Source organism: Mustelus asterias, chromosome 8 (genome assembly GCF_964213995.1).
Source record: "Mustelus asterias chromosome 8, sMusAst1.hap1.1, whole genome shotgun sequence".
NCBI classification, from domain to species: domain Eukaryota; kingdom Metazoa; phylum Chordata; class Chondrichthyes; order Carcharhiniformes; family Triakidae; genus Mustelus; species Mustelus asterias.
The window spans coordinates 126,705,421-126,728,615 of NC_135808.1; the positions used below are offsets into that span (position 1 = coordinate 126,705,421).

Here is a 23,195-nt window from a genome sequence, read left to right on the forward strand (position 1 = left end):
TTCCGGGCCTGCTAGCCTCTTTCCTCCACCCCCCTCACTCCAGCAGGATTTACAACTGCTCCCCACTATCGGGGAGCTGGCAACCTGACCCCGCTGGAGTGAAGGGGGCCATGGAGGCCCCCCAGGAGGTCGGGGGTAACATGGGAGTGCCCCCTGGGCATTGCCAGCCTGGCCCCCTGGCACTGCCCAAGGGGGAACCTTGGCACTGCCCACTGGGCATCGGGCTGTGCCAAGGGGATGGGGCCTATTGGAGGGACGGGGCCTCATCCGGGGTGGGGGGTGTGGGGGATCGGTGGGGTTGTGGGGTCCCACTGCTACTCTGCACTTGTAGCTTTGGGAGAGAAAGTGAGGCCAGAAATCGGGGCTGGCCATTGGAGTGGGGTGGAGGGGAAGGGGTAAGCGGTTGGTGGGGAGGTCAGGATTGGGGGGGGGGGCTGGTGGGGAGGGTAAGGGATGCCGGAAAGGGGGGGAAATTCGAGACTGGACACGTCCAGCGGGCCAGAAAGCAGGGGTGGGTAGGGTTACACAGCCAGCAGTAATTGGGAGGCCGGCAGTGTGGGGCTACTGCACGTGCGCCGATCTGTCATAGCGGCGATCGGCACATGCGCAGTGGCTCACTTAGCACTATGCTGCCGTCCTCTCCAGCAGGAATAGGCCATACCCACAGATGTTTAATGATAATGCTCGTGCATTCTGCAGCGCACAGTGTGTGGGAGATTCATTTTGAAAATAGCAGCGGGATTTACTCCAGTTTTCACACGGATTCGACACTTGGGATTTTGTTCGGCAAATCCCACCCTTTGTGAGGAAATACTGGGGCAGATTCGATGGGACGAATGGCCTCCTCCTGTGTTAAACTGTTCTATGTCTCTGCAATTTAAAAAAAAAGAATTTTTTTTAAAAAGAGAAACATTTTTTTACCATTTAATTTTTTTTCTCAGAATGAAGTTGAGACCATCTTCATCTCCAATCCATGTTCGTGCTCCTGAATCTACCGCCTTTCGTGTACATATTCAAAAGCCCAAGTTATTACCTTCTGTTGTGGAAGTAGGTATTAATGGCAATAATTGCTTCATAAAATAATCAAAACCCAAACGTTATTGGCAAAAGAATTAGAAATGACATTTATTTAACCCGACAGGTTATGATTTGTCAACCACTGCTGAAAAGGGTAATAATTACAGAGTCAGTGGTGAAATGCAGAAGAAAATTGGATAATACTTGGAAGCTAAGGAGAAAAAAATTTGCAGGACTGTAAAGAAGAGGGCATGAGGTTAATTGGATATCCACCAAAGACCCAACGCAGATAAGATGGGCTGAATGGCTCCTTGTGTACCATAGAATCCTACAGTGCAGAAGGAGGCCATTCAGCCCATCAAGTCTGCACAGACCACAGTCCCACCAAGGCCCTATCCTCATAACCACATGCATTTACCCTAGCTAGTCCCCCTCACACTAAGGGGCAATTTAACATGGCTAATCCACCTAACCCGCACATCTTTGGATTGTGGGAGGAAACCGGAGCACCCGGAGGAAACCCACGCAGACACGGGGAGAATGTGCAAACTCCACACAATGACCCAGCTGGGAATTGAACCTGGGTCCCTGATGCTCTGAGGCAGCAGTGCTAACCACTGTGCCACCATGCCACCCTATATGATTCTGATTTTAAAAAAATATTAAATTGAATATTTATAAACTGGTGGAATGAGTAAAAAGGTAAAGGATGGCATCCAATAGAGTGAGGTGATCTGTCTTGACTTTTTAAAAAGTGCTGATACTTTGATGGGGGGAAAGATTGAGTGATGAGGGAGAACAAGGGATATTAGAGGTTCATGTTTAAAACACGTTGGCACAGTGGTTAGCACTGCTGCTTCACAGCGCCAGGGACCCAGGTTCGATTCCCGGCATGAATCACTGTCTGTGCTGAGTCTGTACGTTCTCCCCGTGTCTGCGTGGGTTTCCTCCGGGTGCTCCGGTTTCCTCCCACAGTCCAAAAGACGTGCTGGTTGGGGGGAAATGGCCTTGCTCAATTCTCCCTCAGTGTACCCGAACAGGTGCCGGAGTGTGGCGGCAGGGGGATTTTCACAGTAACTTCAATGTAAGCCTACTTGTGACACTAATAAATACACTTTAAAGCATTTCAAGAGGCACTCCAACCCTCCAATTAATGAAACATAATAATACAATACTCTGTTTTATGACAAGCGATGTGGAATATAACATTGAAATGTGAAACACAATTGTTATACAGTGTACAGATTTGGGCTTCTCGCTATTGGAGGGATGTTGAAGCAATAAAGAGGGTATGAAGAAATACAAAAGAAAAGATTTGAGAAGTTGGGGCCTTTTTGATCAGAACTGAAGAGATTAAGAGATTACTTGTTTGAGGTATTTCCGATATGAAAGGATGGACAGATTAGATAGAAACTGCACGCAGTGCTGATGGATTACAAATCAGTGGGATTAAATGAAAAGGGATTTAGGAGAGAGCAGGGGCAAACACTTTCACCCAGAATGCTGCCAAGCAATGGAAGCGATTACCAGGATGAATGACTGAAGCAGACACCATGTCAATATGTAAGAACAGGTGAGGTGTCAACACTTGGGCCGTTGACGAAAGGGATAAATGTCACATGGAATTAGCAACGCAGAAGGGATGCAGGCAGAGATTAAAGATTTAGTGGTGAAGAAATGGGAGTGGGCGCAGTACCAAGAAATATTGCGGAGGTGGAAGCCCAAATCTGTACACTGTATAACAACTGTGTCTCACATTTCAAAGTTGTATTCCAAACCGCTCGTGTTGGAGAGGATATGGAATCCAGAATTCAACTTGGTTTCAAACAGGATACTGAGGTTGTGAAACAACTAGGTCAGCCATAAATAAAAGTTCCAGGGAAGAGATTGGAGTCAGTGGTACAGCAGCAGTGTTTGTGATTGTAGTTAAAGTCTATAGTTAAGAAAGCCCACCATCGCCTCTACTTTCTCAGAAGACTAAGGAAATTTGGCATGTCAGCCACGACTCTCATCAACTTTTACAGATGCACCATAGAAAACATTCTTTCTGGCTGTATGATGTGGAGTTGCCGGTGTTGGACTGGGATAGGTACAGTAAGTCGTCTCACAGCGCCAGGTTAAAGTCCAACAGGTTTATTTGGTAGCACGAGCTTTCGGAGCGCTGCAGCGCTCCGAAAGCTCGTGCTACCAAATAAACCTGTTGGACTTTAACCTGGTGTTGTGAGACTACTTGTTGTATTACAGCTTGGTATGGGTCCTGCTATAAACTACAAAGGGTCGTGAATGTTAGTCCAGTGCATCATGCAAACCAGCCTCCCATTCATTGGCTCTGTCTACACTTCCTGCTGCCTTGGAAAAGCAGCCAGCATAATTAAGGACCCCACGCACCCTGGACATTGTGTTTTCCACCTTCTTCCGTCGGGAAAAAGATACAAAAGTCTGAGGTCATGTACCAACCGACTCAAGAACAGCTTCTTCCCTGCTACCATCAGACTTTTGAATGGACCTAGCTTGCACTAAGTTGATCTTTCTCTACACCCTAGCTATGGCTGTAACACTACACCCTGCACCCTCTCCTTTCCTTCTCTATGAACGGTATGTTTTGTCTGTATAGTGCGCAAGAAACAATACTTTTCACTGTATACTAATACGTGTGACGATAATGAACATAAGAACATAAGAACTAGGAGCAGGAGTAGGCCATCTGGCCCCTCGAGCCTGCTCCGCCATTCAATAAGATCATGGCTGATCTTTTCGTGGACTCGGCTCCACTTACCCACCCGCTCACCATAACACTTAATTCCTTTACTGTTCATAAATCAAATGAAATGACCACAGTCTTCCCAGTTTTGAGCTGGAGCAGGTGACAGCCCAGGATAGGATCTTGAGTAAGCACTTTGACGGGACAGAATAGAGGCTGGTGGAGAGGTGCATGTCATCAGTATATCATCTGAAGAAGAGTGTAGCATTTTTTTTCATTCCCAGGTGACTGGATTATCGAATATATGTTCAAATTATTGAACAATTTTGACATTGGTCTTTAGGAAGTCACTGAATAAATTTCCTTCCCCACCAGTCCAGTGCCCCATTTCCCCACACCGTCCAATCCTGTACATCACCTGACAGTTAATTTGAAAGTAGCATCTCTGGAACATACCTGGGGTGGGTCACTTGTTGTGCTCCCATCTTAAATAAAACTACGTGTGGGTGAAAATATCATTTCTGAAACTGGATTTTAATTCAAAGGCAAACTTGTACTGATATCATACTTTTTAATGTCATAAAATGCCCCAAGGTTCTTCACATGGAGCTTTGTCAAGCAAAATTTAACCAAAAGCCACATGAATTAAAAGCACAGTTGACCAAAAACTTGGTCAGAAAGTTTATTTATTCGTAGGCTACATTAACACTGCAATGAAGTTACTGTGAAAATCCCCTAGTTGCCACACTCTGGCGCCTGTTCGGGTACACCGAGGTAGAATTTAGCATGGCCAATGCACCCCTAACCTGCACATCTTTCGGACTGTGGGAGGAAACCGGAGCACCCAGAGGAAGCCCACGCAGACACTGGGAGAACGTGCAGACTCCACACAGACAGTGACCTGAGGCCGGAATTGAACCCGGGTCCCTGGCGCTGTGAGGCAGCAGTGTTAACCACTGTGCCACCGAGCCGTCCACAAGAAAGCAAAATTTTGTGAAGCTTCTAAAAGGAGAAAAGTGGGATAGAGTGGCTTGGAAAGGGACTTCCAGAGCTAAGATTCTGTCTAACTGAAAGCATGGCCAGCAGAGGTGAAGATGCTGAAGAGGCCAGGATTAGAGAAAGGCAGATGATCCCTAAGGGTTGTGGGACTGGAGGGGATTACAGAAATAGAGAGGGGGAAAATTGAATCCTGGTTAAGCAGTCAGCGAGCACTTCCAAGCTTCATATTTCAACTGCAAAACAGTACATGTTCGGCAAATCTATTCATAGAATCTACAGTGCAGAAGGAGGCCATTTGGCCCATTGAGCTTGCACCAACAACCATCCCACTCCAGTCCTATCCCGCAACCCCACGTATTTACCCTCCTAATCTCCCTGACACTAAGGAGCAATTTTATCATGACCAATCAACCTAACCTACACATCTTCAGACTGTGGGAGGAAACCGGAGCATCCGGAGAAAACCCACACAGACATGGGGAGAACGTGCAAACTCCACACAGACAGCGGCCCAAGCCAGGGAATCGAACCCGGGTCCCTGGTGCTGTGAGGCAACAGTGCTAACCACTATGCCACCGTGCCGCCCATCGTGTGTGGACTATAATTTTCAGATCACTATTCTCAGGAGTCTGGTTTTCTTTCCAGTTATCCCGGGTGCACAAAAGAAAGCGTTCAATTGATTCGATGAAAACAAGTCGATCTGTAAAGGAGATAACAATGGGTTACGCAAAGCCTCATATTTCTGTGCGTGACCAAATCTGCAAACAGGAAGTAGGTATCATTTTCACCTAAACTAACTAACTACTAATTTTCATAGCTGCAAATCAAGGTGGCAACTTATTTTCAAAACGTACACTCTTTTTGAGATCGACAATGTGGGGTTAATGATAAAACTTTGGGTGCAATAGATAATTTAGTTTCCAAAAGTCTATCTGCAGTTTCCCAAATGCACTGATCTTGTGGAGTTAATTCCTGCTCTCAGGGAACCAGCTGCCATATCCAAGCATCTCGGTTTTGTTTTTTTTAAATATTAACAGCCACAACCAGTTTCTATAGTGTATTTTTAGCTGCTTAATGTGGTACAACTTTTTGTCAGGCATATTAGCGGATTGGGGCATGTCAGGGGATTTGCAGGGGTTACGGGGATGGAGCCTGGGTGGAATTGTGGTCGGCACAGACTCGAAGGACCGAATGGCCTCCTTCTGCACTGTACTGTTCTGTGAGAGCTTGCGTCAAGGTAAGCGGTCGGTTTCAACGCTGAGGAACTAAAGGAATGTAAGGAAGGAGTTGTGAAAAAAGCAAGATGTTTACAATTGAGTGATTCTTAAGCTACCTACTGGGCAGAGGAAATATGATATTTATATCCACGTCTTTGGTCCGAATTGGTCAGTTGGCAGACGCCAACTCCCAACAGGCCTGCTGCCGTTTTACACTTTAACAAGTGTTGATTCTGTCTGTCAAGTGAGGATGTCCTGCCTTGGAGAGGTTCCAGCCAAACTGACTAGCCGGCAGCCTTCCAGGTCCTCCGGGCACAGCGCTGCAGTGACCAGAAGAGGCACTGTAGCAATGTGCCTGGGGCTAAGTGTCGGGACATGGAGACCAGGCAAGTGGTAGGGGGACCTGGGGAGAGCAGGGGACACGATGGGCGGGGGGGACGGCGGGGAAGTTGCAAGGGAGAAAATGGGATCCCAGGGGATAGGCTGGGGGTGAGGGAGGGGAGGGAGGCCAGAGTCTCCCTGCCTTCACAGAAGGGTGCCTACCATGACAAGGGGGCCTCTGATGGAGGTAACCTTTCCTGCCTGATATGTAGACTTCTACATTTTTCTACTCCCCCTGCGTCCCCCAATCTGTCATCCACCCACAACCTAAAAATTAAGGCTGGTTGGGAAAAGTGGCCACTTAAAGGCCTGACTTGGGGCAAGGGTGGGATTTCCCCAACAAGGCCCTGCCCGCCCCACCGTAAAATTGCTTCCAGGTCAGGGTGGGAGGATCCTGGAGGGCACACTGTCCATGAAATTCCACCCCAGCCCACCTCAATATCTTCTGGGGGGATGTAAAATTTAGGCCAAAGTTTCTGTGTCCTGATGTACTTGCTACATTAAATATCTGAGCCCTTCATTTGTAAATCTGATCCAACATATAATTGTATTCAGTATAAATGTTCCTTATCACAAATTCTGAATACATTTATTGTAGCCTCAGTATTAAAATGGCGCCTTGGGGAGTTTAGAATAAGCATAAGGCAGAACTATTTTTTTTTTGCCTACTACCAAAATAACTGATGGCTCCACTGAGAGATGATCCTCAGGAATGTTTGAAAAGACTGGGCCTCTCTCCTCTTGAAGAGCGAAGGCTGAGGAACAGCCCAATAGATTATGAAAGGGTTTGATGAGGCCGATGTTTCCACTTGTGGATGAGACAAGTACTAGGGACCATAAATATAAGATCATCATAAATAAATCCACCAGGGAACCCAGGTGAAACATCTTTGCCCAGGGTGTGGTCTGAATGTCAATCGCTCTAACATCTTGTGTGGCTCTGTGTCATATTTTGTTTTATAATACACCTGTGAGCACCTTGGGCTGCTTTATTACATTAAAGGCACTATACAAATGCAAATTGTAGTTGTTGAAATATAGAATCCCTGCAGTGCAAAAGGAGTCCATTCGACCATCGAGCCTGGACCGACCTCAATCCCACCCAGGACCTATCCCCGTAACCCCACACAGTTACCCTAGCTAATCCCCTGACATGAGAGTCAATTTAGCATGGCCAATCAACCTAACCCGCACATCTTTGGACTGTGGGAGGAAACTGGAGCACCCGGAGGAAACCCACGGGGGCAACATGCAAACTCCACACAGACAGTGCTCAGGCTAAAGGGATGATCCTTTAAAACAGAGATGAGGAGGAATTTCTTCAGCCAGAGAGTGATGAATCTGTGGAACTCTTTGCTGCAGAAGGCTGTGAAAGTCAGGTCATTGAGTGTCTTTAAGACAGAGATAGATAGTTCTTGATTAATAAGGGGATCAGGGGTTATGAGGAAAAGGCAGGAGAATAGGGATGAGAAAAATATCAGCCATGATTGAATGGCAGAGCAGACTCGATGGGCCGAGTGGCCTAATTCTGCTCCTATGTCTTTTGGTCTTATAGCGACCCGAGGCCAGAATTGAACCCAAGTCCCTGGCGCTGTGTCCAGGTCAGGGTGGAGGGATCCCGGAGGGCACACCATCCATGAAATTGCACTCCAGCCCACCTCAATATCTTCTGGGGGGAATGTAAAATTGAGGCCACTGTTTCTGTGTCCTGATGTACTTGTTGCATTAAATATCTGCGCCCTTCCTTTGTAAATCTGATCCAACATATAATTGTATTCAGTATAAGTACTAACCACAGTACTGCCATATGTAAGGAAAAGTGTATTATATTTTCAATTGGATATTCCACCAAATTGCCTAAATTACCTCTGAAAGGGTGCCTAACTCAGCATCGACCCTCACTCGTCTGAAGCCTAAATGTGTTGAAAATAAATATAATTCTCGTTCCTTTATGTTAGAGTGGACCACCACAAAGGCTCTCAATCACCTTAGGCGGGACAGAAAATAATTCCTCAATAACCCACTCCAGTGATGCTAGCTTTGATAAAGAAGCCAGCATGAATGAACGAGTGTACCAGTGTGGACTTCAGATTGACAGCTTACTGGAAGATTTAGAGAGTTTGAAAAGTGAAGTAAGTTTTGACAAGTTTTTATTAAAGATGTTGGTGTCAGCTGATGAGATCTTGTCTAATGTTAACACCAGTCCTTCCCGTTAATGAGCTGAATCTGAAACTGTGATTGGCAAAAAGGCACCTTGAGTATTTGCACCATAAAGACACAGGGCGATCTTACCAAAAGAATTTGAACGAGTGTGAAAACGGGAGAGTTTCAGACCCATTTTTTTTGGCAAGAGAAAAAATAAAATCTTATGACATTTAAAGTGTGATTCTCGCCACAAGGGAGAGTGGACAGAGTCGATTCAGGCCGGGAAGCTGGCTGCAATTTGCTAGAGGGCGCTACTGACCATGGATCCCGATCTATCACTACACAGTGCACTGGGAGAGTGTCACTCCTGGCCCCCACGTCCCCGGTCGACCGTAGACCTGGTGGTCCCCGATTGCAGAGTGCGCAGCCCCCACATACTGTCTCCCCTTCAAGCAGTGTCCAGTGGGCAGTGCCATGGGTCCCAGGCTAGCAATGCTATGCTGGCATTGCCTGTCCCTGCCCCGACCACCCAGGTGGCCTCGATGACCCTCTGGTCCCACTGGCAAGGCCACCATGCCTGATCCCCATTGCTGGGGGCTATAAGTGATCCTCGCCAGTTAGGACCTCTGTCAGCGAGGTCGTTAAGGCAAGTGAGTCTGGGTGATTACCTCCTGGGCTCACTAATAATATTCAAATCAGCAACTGAATATTAAAATCCCGGGTGTGGGGCTGATTAAGCCAGCAGATTGGGGCCAATAAGATCGCGAGAGACGAGAACCCAGCTTTTTGCCTCTCTTGCGATCTTACCGGCTTGCCACGCCAATCGACCGGCAGGACGAGCCGGTAAGGTCTCCCCTTTCGAACCTAATCAGGATCACTTTGTCCATTTCATTGGTGATTGCATTATTGTTAACAGGAGTTGTTCAGCTTTCAGGGCACCCAGCAAACAAACAATTTGAGGATGAACCGAGCACATCAAATCGATCAACTGAACAACATGAAGCCGAAACACACAAGTTTAATCGAACAACTGATAAAATTAGGACTTTTCAGGAGAGTTTTGAACAATTACAGAAAGAGCTGGAGCTGCAAGGGTAACAAATTAACAATGTCTGGTTATCTCCTGTGAGATATTACAATATTAATGTTAACGTGAAATTATGTTGCCTGCTATTTTAACTAGTGTTAACCCTTAAATAATGTGCGAACATCTTAATGTCAAACAGCTGGTGTTTTGTTTTAAGTTGTATTAATTTTAAATTGGATGATTGCAGTTATAGGGTTAACAAGCAATTAACCTCACTGGTTGCAGTCCGTGTTAGGAAACAAATACTAATTATCTTTCCACACGTGTGGATTAAAAGGCCTTTCCCTTCAAGGGAGTATGCCTTGACATAGAAACTGGGAGCAGGAGTAGACCATTCGGCCCTTCGAGCCTGCTCCGCCATTCATTTTGAACATAGCTGATCATCGAATTCAATATCCTGATTCCACCCCCCCCCCCCCCCCCCCCCCCCCCCCCGCCATATCCCTGGATCCCTTTAGCCGCAAGAGCTATATCTTAATTTCTTCTTGAAATCCGACAACGTTTTGGCCTCAACTACATTTTGTGGTAGTGAATTTCACACATTCACCAACCTCTGGGTGAAGAAATTTCTCCTCACTTCAGTCCCTTATCCTCAAACTATGACCCCGAGTTCTGGACTCTCCCACCATCGGGAACATCCTTCCTGAATCTACCTTGTCTAATCCTGTTAGAATTTTATAAGTTTCTATGACTGTGCCTGATCTATCTCATCTTTTGAAGGTAGCCAATTGCCCAGTTGCCATTTTTCCTGCCAAACTTTGTGTCCAATTTATTTGACCCAGATCCGTTCTTACCCCGTTGAAGTTGGCTTTTCCCCCAGTTAATTATTCTTGCTCTGGATTGCACACTGACATTACCATAATCGACCTAAACTTGGTGATGCAGCGATCGTTGACTTGATCCACTTGGTTCATCTCATTCCCAAGAACCAGGTGTAGCAGTGTCTCATTTCTCACCTACTGCTGCAGAAAAATTTCTGGAACATGTGCAAGAATCCCTTGCTCCCTTCCCTCTTTGCCCTTTACAGCATTTCTATCCCAGTCCACATTTGGATAATTTAAGTCTCCCGGCATAGCTACTGTATCATTTTTCTCTCCGTAACCTTCGTGCAAATTCAAACAATACAAACCAGCAAGTAAGAGAAACGACCTGACTCCAGACCAAATTGCCATGGCTTCCGGTTTGCAGTTTGGATATGGCTAATGCATAGATTGAAATGTGTTCAAAATCATAGAATCCCTTCAGTGCAGAAGACGGCCATTCGGCCCATAGAGTCTGCACCGACCACAATCCCACCCAGCCCCAATCCCTGTAACCCTAACTATTCACCCTACTAAACTCCTGATACTAAGGAGCAATTTAGCATGGCCAATCAACCTAACCCGTACATCTGTGGAGTGTTGGGGGAAACCAGAGCACCCGGAGGAAACCCACAACAACACGGGAGAATATGCAAACTCCACACAGGCAGTGACCCAAGCCGGGAATCGAACCCAGGTCTCTGGATGTGAGGCAGCAGCTAACCACTGTGCCGCCCGTGTTAAATGGGAATGCTTTTTAAAAATTCATTCATAGGATGTTGGTGTCGCTGGCTGGCCAACGTTTATTGCTCATTCCTAGTTGCTCTCGGAGGGCAGTTGAGAGCCAACCACATTGCTGTGGATCTGGAGTCACATGTAGGCCAGACCGGGTAAGGACGGCAGATTTCCTTCCCTAAAGGACATTAGTGAACCAGATGGGTTTTTCTGACAATTGACAATGGTTTCATGGTCATCAGTAGATTCTTAATTACAGATTTTTAAAAAAGATTGAATTCAAATTCCACCATCTGCCGTGGCAGGATTCGAACCCGGGTCCCCAGAACATTAGCTGAGTTTCTGGATTAATGGTCTAGTAAAAGTACCACTAGGTCATTGCCTCCCCTTGAAGTAATTTCAATCCTGAGATGAATTGCAACGCGAATCGCAAATAATCGTGTAGCCATAACGGCCTTCTAATGCAGTTTTTACCGTTACTTAGGCTGGAAAAGGAAGACCTTACTGAAGTGAACATGCTGTTGGCTGCATTTAAAGAAGTTGAAATGGCTTCAATATCTGCAGCAGAACAAGTTGCGACGCTGAAGAATTCTATTGCTGAATTAATACAGGTACATACAAAACACAGCAGTTGAACAGTGAAATCCTTCAGTGATCTTAATGTGTAGCAACCTAACAATGGATCTGTATTGATGTAGATGCAGAGTCCAGACCGAGGTGACTTCATAGGTCAAACTGGGCTCAGGAGGGCTGGGAGAGAAGAGCCAAGGTGGGGTGAGGGAGGAGGGAATAAGGGAGACTGGGTAGAGGGGAGGGCAGAGAAGGAGAGAATGATAGAGGGGGTGACATCAGGGGAGGGGGACTTTGCGAGGCAGTGTAGAGATGAGGGAGGTGAGAGGAGGGATGGGTGTAGAGATGGTGGGGGGAGAGGGGGAGTGAACCTTCTCAGGCAACATTTGTCACAGTTGGCAGTGCTTCTTCAGGGCATTTAATTTGTTCCAGTGGGTGGAGAGGCAATTCGGTGGGTGTTTTTTTTGTTTGATCACCTGTGGATTCATAGAGCACTCAGAATGATAGAATGTGTGGCTGAGGGACTGGTGCAGGGGGCAGGGATTCAGGTTCCTGGACCATTGGGACCTCTTCAGGGGCAGGTGTGACCTGTACACAAAAAATGGGTGGCACTTGAATCCCAGGGGGACCAATATCCTGGCAGGAAGGTTGGCTAAGGCTACTGGGGAGAGTTTAAACTAGATAGGTTGGGGGGAGGGGATCAAAATGAGGTGACTGAGAATGAGGAAGGTAGCTCGCAAACCGAGAAGGGTTATAGGCAGTGCAAGAGGGCGGATGGACAGGGAATAGAGAAGGGGAGAGCTCAGACCAAAGGATTGAGATGTGTTTACTTTAATGCCAGGACTACAGTGAATAAAGGGGATGAGCTCAGAGCGTGGATCGATGCCTGGAAGTATGATGTGGTGGCCATTACGGAGACTTGGATGTCTCAGGGACAGGACTGGATACTCCAGGTGCCGGGATTCAGATGATTCAGGAAGGACAGGGAGGGAGGCAAGAGAGGGGGTGGAGTGGCACTGCTGATCAGGGATAGTGTCACAGCTGTAGAGAAGGTGTATGCTGTGGAGGGATTGTCCACCGAGTCTCTGTGGGTGGAAGTTCAGAGTGGGAAGGGGCCGGTCACTTTGCTGGGAGCTTTCTATAGGCCGCCCAATAGTAACAGGGAGGTGGAGATAGGGAAACAGATCCTGCAGAGTTGCAGTAATAGCAGAGTTGTTGTGATGGGAGACTTTAATTTCCCAAACATAGATTGGAATATCCCTAGGGTAAGGGGATTGGATGGGGAAGAGTTCGTTAGGTGTGTTCAGGAGGGTTTCCTGACACAGCATGTGGACAAGCCTACAAGAGGAGAGGCTGTACTTGACCTGATACTGACCAATGAACCTGGACAGGTGTCAGATCTCTCAGAGCATCTTGGGGATAGCGATCATAACTCTATCTCCTTTAGGCTTGCATTGGAAAAAGAGAGGATCAGGCAAGCTCGGAAAGTGTTTATATGGAGTAAGGGGAAATATGAAGACATTAGACAGCAAATTAGAGGAGTAAATTAGAAGGAGGTATTCTCAGGGAAATGTACTGAAGAGAGGTGGCAGTTTTTCAAGGAATGTCTGTCTAGAGTTCTACAGGACAACGTTCCGAGCAGACAGGGAGGTGTTGGTCGGTTAAAGGAACCGTGGTGCATGAAAGCTGTGCGGGACCTAGTCGAGAAGAAAAGGAAAGCGTACAAAAGGCTCAGAGAGCTTGGCGAAGATAGGGATTGAGAAGAGTATACGGCTTGTAGGAAGGGACTAAAGAAGGAAATTAGGAGAGCCAGAAGGGGTCACGAGAAGGCCCTGGCAGGTAGGATTAAGGAGAACCCTAAGGCGTTCTATAAATATGTGAAGAGTAAAAGGATGAGACGTGATGGAATAGGGCCTATAAAAGATGAAGGCAGGAAAGTCTGAACGGAACCAGTATAAGTGGCAGAGGTGCTCAATGAGTATTTTGCCTCGGTTTTCACAGAGGAAAAGGACCTGGGTGGATGTACTGCGGGCGTGCGGTGGACTGAAAGGATTGAGTATGTGGACTTTAAGAAAGAGGTTGTGCTGGAATCTTTGAATGGCATCAAGATAGATAAGTCGCCGGGTCCAGATGGGGTGTACCCCAGGTTACTGTGGGAGGCGAGGGAGGAGATTGCAGGGCCTCTGGCGATGGTCTTTGCGTCGCCGATGGAGACGAGAGAGGTGCCGGAGGATTGGAGGATTGCGGATGTGGTTCCTATTTTCAAGAAGGGGAATAGGGATAGCCCAGGTAATTACCGACCGGTGAGTCTAACCTCCGTGGTTGGTAAACTGATGGAGAAGATCCTGAGGGACAGGATATATGAGCATTTAGAGAGGTTTAGTATGCTCAAGAATACTCAGCATGGCTTTGTCAAGGGCAGATCGTGCCTTACGAGCCTGGTGGAGTTCTTCGAAAATGTGACTAAACACATTGACGAAGGGAAGGCGGTAGATGTGGTTTATATGGATTTTAGCAAGGTGTTCGATAAAGTCCCCCATGCAAGGCTTCTAGAAAAAGTGAGAGGGCATGGGATCCAAGGGGCTGCTGCCCGGTGGATCCAGAACCGGCTTGCTCAAAGGAGGCAGAGAGTGGGTATAGATGGGTCTTTTTCTAAATGGAGGTCGGTCACCAGTGGTGTGTCCCAGGGATCTGTTCTGGGACCCTTGCTGTTTGTCATTTTCATAAATGACCTGGATGAGGAAGCGGAGGGATGGGTTGGTAAGTTTGCCGATGACACGAAGGTTGGTGGGATTGTGGATAGTCTGGAGGGATGTCAGAAGTTACAGAGGGACGTAGATAGGATGCAAGACTGGGCGGGCAAGTGGCACATGGACTTCAACCCAGATAAATGCGTCGTGGTCCATTTTGGCAGGTCAAATGGGATGAAGGAGTACAGTATAAAGGGAAAGACTCTTAGTACTGTAGAGGATCAGAAGGACCTTGGGGTCTGGGTCCATAGGACTCTAAAATCGGCCCCGCAGGTGGAGGAGGTGGTTAAGAAGGCGTATGGTGTGCTGGCCTTTATCAATCGAGGGATTGAGTTTAGGAGTCCGGGGATAATGATGCAGCTATATAAGACCCTCGTCAGACCCCACTTGGAGTACTGTGCTCAGTTCTGGTCGTCTCACTATAGGAAGGATGTGGAAAAGATTGAAAGGGTGCAGAGTAGATTTACAAGGATGTTGCCTGGATTGAGTGGCATGCCTTATGAGGATAGGCTGAGGGAGCTCGGTCTTTTCTCCTTGGAGAGACGAAGGATGAGAGGAGACCTAATAGAGGTGTATAAGATGTTGAGAGGCATAGATCGGGTGGACTCTCAGAGGCTTTTTCCCAGAGTGGAAATGTCTGCTACGAGAGGACACAGGTTTAAGGTGCTGGGGGTTAGGTACTGGGGAGATGTTAGGGGTAAGTTTTTCACACAGAGGGTGGTGGGCGAGTGGAATTGACTGCTGTCAGTGGTGGTGGAGGCGAACTCAATAGGGTCTTTTAAGAGACTCCTGGATGAGTACTTGGAGCTTAATAGGATGGTGGACTATAGGTAGGTCTAGAAGGTAGGGATGTGTTCGGCACAACTTGTGGGCCGAAGGGCCTGTTTGTGCTGTAGTTTTTCTATGTTCTATGTTCTAATTCTACAGTGCAGAAAGAGGCCATTTGGCCCATCGAGTCTGTACCGACCACCCAGGCCCTATCCCCATAACAACATGCATTTACCATAGCTAGTCCCCCTGACACTGAGGGGCAATTTTACCATGGCCAATGCACCTAACCTGCATATCTTTGGAGTGTGGGAGGAAACCGGAGAACCCAGAGGAAACCCACACAGACACAGGGAGAATGTGCAAACTCCACACAGACAGTGACCCAAGCTGGGAATTGAACCCGGGTCCCTGGCGCTGTGAGGCAGTAGTGCGACGCACTCTGCCACCATGCCATGTAAAATCAACAGTGATCTTACTGAATAAGTCAAATGGCTTACCCCTGCTCCTATTTCTTATGATCTTGGGAGGCTAGATCACCAAACAAGGGAAAATGGAGTCACAGAATATGTTAGATAAAGGAGGACGGGAGGAAGCTCGTGTGGTGCATAAATACTGGCATAGGCCAGTGACCTGTTTGTGTGCTGTGCTGTGCATTCCCTATAATTACAGACCTCCATTTAGTCCAGTGTATCTTTGCACCATTGTAGGTGAATCAGCTTTCAGCCTCGGGACTTGACAGATTCGCTGGAGAAAAGAACTTGCTTTTGGAGAAGTTGCAGAAGTTTAAGGTTGCTAACCAAGGGTTACAATATCTCTTAAAGGACTCGCGGAATCCAGGGGTAAGAGAAACGCCATTGCTGCAAAAAAATGTCAGAATGACGATTGGGTCCTTGAAGTGACAGCCAGCGGCAAGACTGATTTGAGAATGCAACAAAATGGCGCTGTGCTAAGCACCTTAATCCTGTCATGAGGAATGTCCCTGGGATCGTTACTATAACAACTCCAGGACTCGGCTGTAAAGGAACTTTGCACAAAATAAAGTAAAGCAAAAACCACGAGCCTGTGGTGAACACAAACAGGTCCCAACTGGGACAAAAGGAATAATGGAACCACTCAGGGGCTTGCTTTATACAGGGCTCGATATGAGCTCCACCTGGTTAGTTAATTACCAATCCTCAGGGAGCTTGTATTTTTTCATTCATTCTTGGGACATAGTGTCGCTGGCTGGCCTGCATCTATTTCCCATCTCTAGTTGCCCTTGAACTGAGGGCAGTTTAGGGTCAACCACATGAGGGTCAACCAGACCAGGTAAGGATGGCAGATTTCCTCCTCTAAAGGACATTAGAGGCTCAGATGGGTTGTGTTCAATGAGTCTTACAGAGAGCTCAATCAGTGATTTTCCCTGTGCAAGTCCTGGGGGTCATCTCAGTTAAATTCCGGATAAGTCGCTGATTGTTGATTGAGAGACGGGCAAGGAAAACATGGGTGGAAGGGCAACGTAACATCAGCACTTAACATACAGATCAGGAAAAACGGGATCGGGAGGTTATCAAGAGTGGAGAATATGCAAAGGGTAGAGAAACCAATAAAAGTTGTTATTTGTTCTGGTATAGTAATTAGGTAAAAATGGGACCATTTGAAAATGATAAACCTGAAGCTAGATTCTACTTGTACTGGATCTGTCCTGAAGCATTTCCTGGATTACAAAGTGACTGCACTTCAAAAATATCTCATTAGCTCTGAAAGGCTTTGGAACATTGTGTGGTTATGAAGGATGCATTATAAATGCAAGCCTTCCTCGATCCTGCTGTGAAATGGGTTTGTAATTCAGAAATCACTGAATCCCTAGCTGATTAACTGATCTGACTGTATATGGGATAGTCAAGGAACAAGGCGGTACAGGTAAATGAGGAGATTTCAGGCCTGCTAACTACAGAGCACACCTTGACTTTTCTAAGCATCACCTTCAGTGTCATAGGGTGGGACATTATGGCCTCGCTCACCCCGAAACCGTAAAATCCTGCCCGAGATCAAATGACCTTTCCACGGTCTGCCCCTCGCCCGTTCCAATTCCTGTGGCGGGCAGGATGGTAAAATTCTGGCCATAGTTATGTTCCGGAACCTACTGTGAGAAATGGGGAGTTGGGTGTTGCTATCAAGCCCAATATTCATTGCCCATCATGAAATGCACTTGAGAAGGTGGTGGTGAGCTGCTTTCTTGAACTGCTACAGTCCAAGCAGGCGGGGGAGGGGCTGGATTTCACTGTCTCAGTCCCTCTCTGCCTCACTCTCTCTCTCTCTCTGTATAAACATTTATACAGAGAGAGCACCCACAGTGCTGTTAGGGAGTGAGTTCCAGGATTTGGACTGAACGACATTGAAGGAATGGCCAATATATTTCCAAGGCAGGACAGCGAGTGGCTTGGAGGGGATTGCAGTTTCTGTTATGTAGGCAAATCCAGCTGCTTTTTTTCTATTCAATGCTTTTGTTGAATCATTTGGGGACTCTGATGTAAGAACAAAGATTTCACATGAGTAAATTTTGCCCTTCCTATTCGCACATTATTTAATTATTCTCCAAACTGTCCTCAGCTGAAATAAACTGCCATTGTTTTATTAAAAATCATTCCAAATTCTAAATATTAAAACAAAAATAATTTTCTTCTGTTGTCCAGAGAACGCCCCACTAAGGCACACTTTGGTTTGTATTACTTAAATATGATGAAAATGTATTTATCCCCATGAGGTCAACTAGGGTTGACTTGTTTTCTTGGGAGAGGTGAAAATTTGATTTGATTTATTATTGTTACATGCATTGGGATACGGTGAAAAGTATTGCTGCTTGTGCGCTATACAGACAAAACATACCATCATGAAGTACATGGGGAAAAGGAGTATAATGTTGAGTGTATAGTGCAAAGTATAGTGTTGCAGTTAAAGTAAAGTTTATTCATTATTGTCACAAGTAGGCTTACATTAACACTGCAATGAAGTTGCTGTGAAAATCCCAGAGTCGCCACACTCCGGCGCCTGTTCGGGTACACTGAGGGAAAATTTAGCATGGCCAATGCATCTACCTAGCACGTGTTTCGGACTGTGGGAGGAAACCGGAGGAAACCCACGCAGACATGGGGAGAACATGCAGACTCCGCACAGATAGTGACCCAAGCCGGGAATCAAACCCGGGATCCTGGTGCTAACCAGCAGGGAAACTGGACAGAGGGGAAGAAACTGTTCTTGAGTCTGTTGGTACATGTTTTCAAACTTTTGTATAATTTTCCCGACAGAAGAAGGTGGAAGAGAGTATGTCTGGGGTGCGTGGAGTCATTGATTATGTTGGCAGCTTTCCCAAGGCAGCAGGAAGTGTAGACAGAATCGATGGATGGCAGGCTGGTTTGCGTGATGGACTGGGCTACGTTCATAACCCACCTTCACAAAATAATTCCTAGAGCAAAAATTTCTTTGAGCTCAGCTTTCCAAAGTTCTTGTAATTATTGTTATGCCAAAGATGTGCGGGTCAGGTTGATTGGCCATGCTAAATTGCCACTTAGTGTCAGGGGGACTAGCAGGGTAAATACATGGGGCGACAGGGATAGGGGCTAGGTGGGTTTGTGATCGGTGCAGACTCGATTGACCAAATGGTGACCTCCTGCACTGTAGGGATTCTATGGAAATGTGCGGATAAATTGCATGCATAATGGAATTTTTAGGCAGTTGAAGTTAGTATCTCTACTTGTTTTGGAATGTGAGGCTTCATGTTAATCATAGCTTATCTTTCTAGCCTTGCATGGATTGTAGCAGCAGACAGCTGGAAGTGTTGACACAGAAGCTGGCAAGAAGTGAAACTGAAAACATTGCAAGTATTTTACATTCATCATTCCTCAATATAAGCTCATTGATCTGTATCGCATTAAACACACAGTGATTTCATATTTATGGCTGGTTTTGAACAACATAGTTTGACTTTTCAAAAAAACTCTCATTTTTACAGCATTTAAAAAGAAAACTTCTGGACATTGAGACAAATGCCAAAGGATTTTCAGAGCAGTATCAGACAGAAAAGGTACATGGATATCAGGATTATTTTTACTTAATCAGGGATGGATAATTATTCACCATGGTTAATGAATGTTTTGTAACCGAACTGCACTTTCTTTCCAGGATAATTCGTGCTTTGTGAAGCAACTTTCGAAGTCTGTCGAAGCAACACAAGCTCGTCTACAGGGGCAGCTTAGAGACAAAGAGGCCAGGGGCAGCAGAATGTCAGTTCAGATACTGGTAAGTTCCATCTTCAGACCGGCCATTATCTTATTAGAGTCTGAGAATCTACAGTGTAGCAGGAAGGCCATTTGGCCCACTGAGCCTGCACTGACAACAATGCCACCCAGGTCTTGTCCTATTCCCGTAACCCCAGATATTTACCCTCCTAATGCCCCTGACGTTAAGGGGCAATTTATCATGGCCAAATAACCTAAACCCAACATCTTTGGAGTGTGGGAGGAAACCCACGCAGACACGGGGAGAACGTGCAGACTCCACACAAACAGTCATCCAAGGCTGGAATTGAACCCGGGCCCCTGGCGCTGTAAGGCAGTAGTGCTAACCACTGTGCCACCGTGCTGCCCACTATCGAATGGCAAACAGGCTCAAGGGGCCAGGTGGCGTACTCCTGCTCCTAATTTGTATGTTTTCTTCAAAACTTGGCAAATTTGTAAATAATCACAAGAACCTAAAAGAATAGGAGCTTCCTATTTTTTATTAAACTGCTTGTGAGCACAATAGAAGGGCAAGGGCAGCATGGTGGCACAGTGGTTAGTACTGCTGCCTCACAGCGCCAGTGATCTGGGTTCAATTCCTGGCTTGGGTCACTGCCTGTGTGGAGCCTGCACATCCTCCCTATGTCTGCGTGGGTTTCCTCTGGGTGCTCTAGTTTCCTCCCACAGTCCAAACATGTGCATGTTAGATGCATTGGCCATGTCAAATTGCCCCTTAGTATCAGGGGGATTAGCTAGAGTAAATGCAGTTATGAGGATAGGGCCTGGGTGGGATTGTGGTTGCTGCAGACTCGATGGGCTGATTTGGCCTCCTTCTGTATTGTAGGATTCAATTCTAGAAAAATTGAGACAGGTATTTTGGGAAAATGACCAGCTATTACTTTTTAATTTTGGAAAATCTCTGGGTAGTTGATGTATTCAGTCAACAACCCAGATAATCTGTATTTGGGAAAAGTTTCCATATCTTCCTATGTGACCAATAAACAGTCTCATTCATTACCCTCGCAATTCTGATGTGGGCTGGTGGCAGAACCTAGTGCATGAATCTGGCACTGGGCAGTGTACACAGGGAACTGAACTGTGCAAAATAGAGTTAATTGCTGTTTGGGATGTAAGGTGTTGTATATTTACGATTTGTGAATAATTATGCCTTTCATCACAAGCTGGACAAGGCACTTGATTCAAGGCACTTGTATATTGATATCTTTAACGCACAGGTGCCTTCAGGTTTAAGGAGTGAAATGTCACGCGAGTTGCAGTGTTTCTTGCGTGTCAGTGAAGACTCGAAGAGTCTCTCCTGCACTGTATGATTCTGAGTTTTCCGGCCTATTGTACCAACGGGATCCTCCAGTCCCTTCGATGGTGCACCCCCGCCGCAGGATTCCCAGTCGCGAGGGAAGCATTCAATGGAAAACCCCATTGATGACGGTGTACGTTCTTGCCACCAGCCAATGGCGGATCTCCTCCGCGTGCCTTGTAACACATGGCGGATTGTGGGAAAATCCCAGCCAGGGAGAGAATTTCTCCGAGAAAAGGGGCAGGATTTCTTTTCCTTATTCCTTTATTCTTCACCAGTGCAAGAGTTACCTGGCAGTTGTCAATCTGGAGATATTTAATGGACATTTCACAGCTTCTGGTGGAAAGCCAATAATTTCCATTAGAACAGACAGTTTGTCTGGTGCCTGTAACGTTCACTATAAGAGGCACTTCAGAGACCTGCCAACTGAATTTGTGACCTTCAGTCATAAGTTAGAAATGTCCAAGCCTGGTACCATGCCAGAAACTGTGAAAGTATGATTCAGATCAGGATAATGGGTGGCACGGTGGCACAGTGGTTAGCACTGCTACCTCACAGCTCCAGAGACCTGGGTTCGATTCCCGGCTTGCGTCACAGCGTGGAGTCTGCACGTTCTCCCCGTGTCTGCGTGGGTTTACTCCAGGTGCCCCAGTTTCCCCCCACAGTCCAAAGATGTGCGGATTAGGTTGATTGGCCATGCTAAATTGCCCCTTAGTGTCCGGGATGTGTAGGTTAGAGGGATTAGCGGGGTAAATACATGAGGTTGCGGGGATAGGGCCTGGGTGGGATTGTTGTCGGTGCAGACTCGACGGGCCGAATGGCGGCCTCCTCCACTGTAGGGATCTGTGATTAGATGATAACAAGCCATGGGCTGTGCTTGAAAATTATGGTTCAGCTGCAAAGTGTTTTTGATTGTGTTTGTAGTGTATGTAGTTTAGACAACATTGCCTTATGATAAATCTTCTTCCTCTGAGAATAGCAGCACCAATTTAGATTACTGAAGCAATCTTTGATCTTGCTAATTGGACAAGCTAGAGATTTTGCAACCAAATGCAAAACACAGACGTCCTATAATCTTTTGCCTTAATTACCTGAGGGGCTTTTATGAAACTGAAAAATGCTTGAATGAGTATATTATAAAATGCATATGGACACAAATTACTGTTTCATTTCATCTGCATTTTCACCTTTCTGATATAATCCACTTTTATTAACATCTGGGAGAGCAGATGGTGAAACAGTACAGGATTGTCCACCAGGGTTGCGGCTGAGATGGAGGGAATTTCCTATAATGGGGGACTGATTTACTGTGGGATTGGCAGAGTGGGTAGGGTTGAGAATAACTCCCGGGCAAATCTAGGATAAGATGGCAAAATTTTTTGGTGGCCAGTATTTATTGCCCATCCCTAGTTGTCCTTGAGAAGGCGGTGGTGAGCTGCCGCCTTGAAATCGCTGCAGACCACGTGCTGTGGGTTGACCCACAATGACGTTGGGGAGAGAATTCCAGGATTTTGACACTTGCAATTAGAACTAAGCTGGTTGAAAGCGAGGGTGTCAATGCCCTGTGATGCCATAGGTGTTGTGAATGTAGCCCAATCCATTACACAAACCAGCCTCCCATCCATTGACTCTGTTTACACTTCCCACTGCCTCGGCAAAGCAGCCAGCACAATTAAGGACCCCACGCACCCCGGACATTCTCTCTTCCACCTTCTTCCATCGGGAAAAAGATACAAAAGTCTGAAGTCACGTACCAACCGACTCAAAAATATCTTCTTCCCTGCTGCTGTCAGACTTTTGAATGGACTTACCTTGCATTAAGTTGATCTTTCTCTACACCCTAGCTATGACTGTAACACTACATTCTGCACTCTCTCTTTTCCTTCTCTATGAATGGTATGCTTTGTCTGTATAGCGCACAAGAAACAATACTTTTTACTATATGTTAATACATGTGACTATAATAAATCAAATCAAATAAAACAACTCATATTTATACACCGTCATTAACACAGTTAAACCTCTCAAAGTGCTTGACAGGAGCATCGCAATGCAAAATCTGACCCTTGCATTATAGAGCTTTTTACTTACTCATGGTCACATAATACGATATTAGGACAGATGACCGAAAGTGTGGTCACAGTAGTTGGGTTGTAAGAGGTCTTTCTTAAAAGATGGAGCGGTTCAGGGAAGTGAATCCAGGTCTTGGGGCCTTGGCAGTTGAAGGCACAGGCACCAGTGCTGGAGCAATTAAAATAAGGAATGCAATAGGCAGTCACAATTACATAGAAACATAGAAGACAGGAGGAGGCCATTTGGCCCCTCGAGCCTGCTCCACCATTCATTGCGATCATGGCTGATCATCCAACTCAATAGCCTAATCCTGCTCTCTCCCCATAACCTTTACCTGCTTGTACACCATTTTAGAGCATGCACAAAGCAAATTAGTCC

At 46.3% G+C, this 23,195-nt stretch overlaps 1 protein-coding gene across 1 annotated transcript in view; it reads left to right on the forward strand.

The window, feature by feature from the left end:
* The window catches only part of LOC144497538 (outer dense fiber protein 2-like), a 71,745-nt gene that overhangs the window by 5,165 nt on the left and 43,385 nt on the right, over positions 1 to 23,195 (forward strand). The window contains exons 2-10 of the mRNA XM_078218939.1: positions 942 to 1,047; positions 5,363 to 5,488; positions 8,274 to 8,447; positions 9,388 to 9,554; positions 11,567 to 11,693; positions 15,881 to 16,012; positions 18,955 to 19,029; positions 19,165 to 19,236; positions 19,335 to 19,451. Of these exons, the coding sequence (XP_078075065.1) occupies positions 943 to 1,047; positions 5,363 to 5,488; positions 8,274 to 8,447; positions 9,388 to 9,554; positions 11,567 to 11,693; positions 15,881 to 16,012; positions 18,955 to 19,029; positions 19,165 to 19,236; positions 19,335 to 19,451 (1,095 nt within the window). The 5' untranslated portion in view covers position 942. The remainder of the gene's footprint in view (positions 1 to 941; positions 1,048 to 5,362; positions 5,489 to 8,273; positions 8,448 to 9,387; positions 9,555 to 11,566; positions 11,694 to 15,880; positions 16,013 to 18,954; positions 19,030 to 19,164; positions 19,237 to 19,334; positions 19,452 to 23,195) is intronic.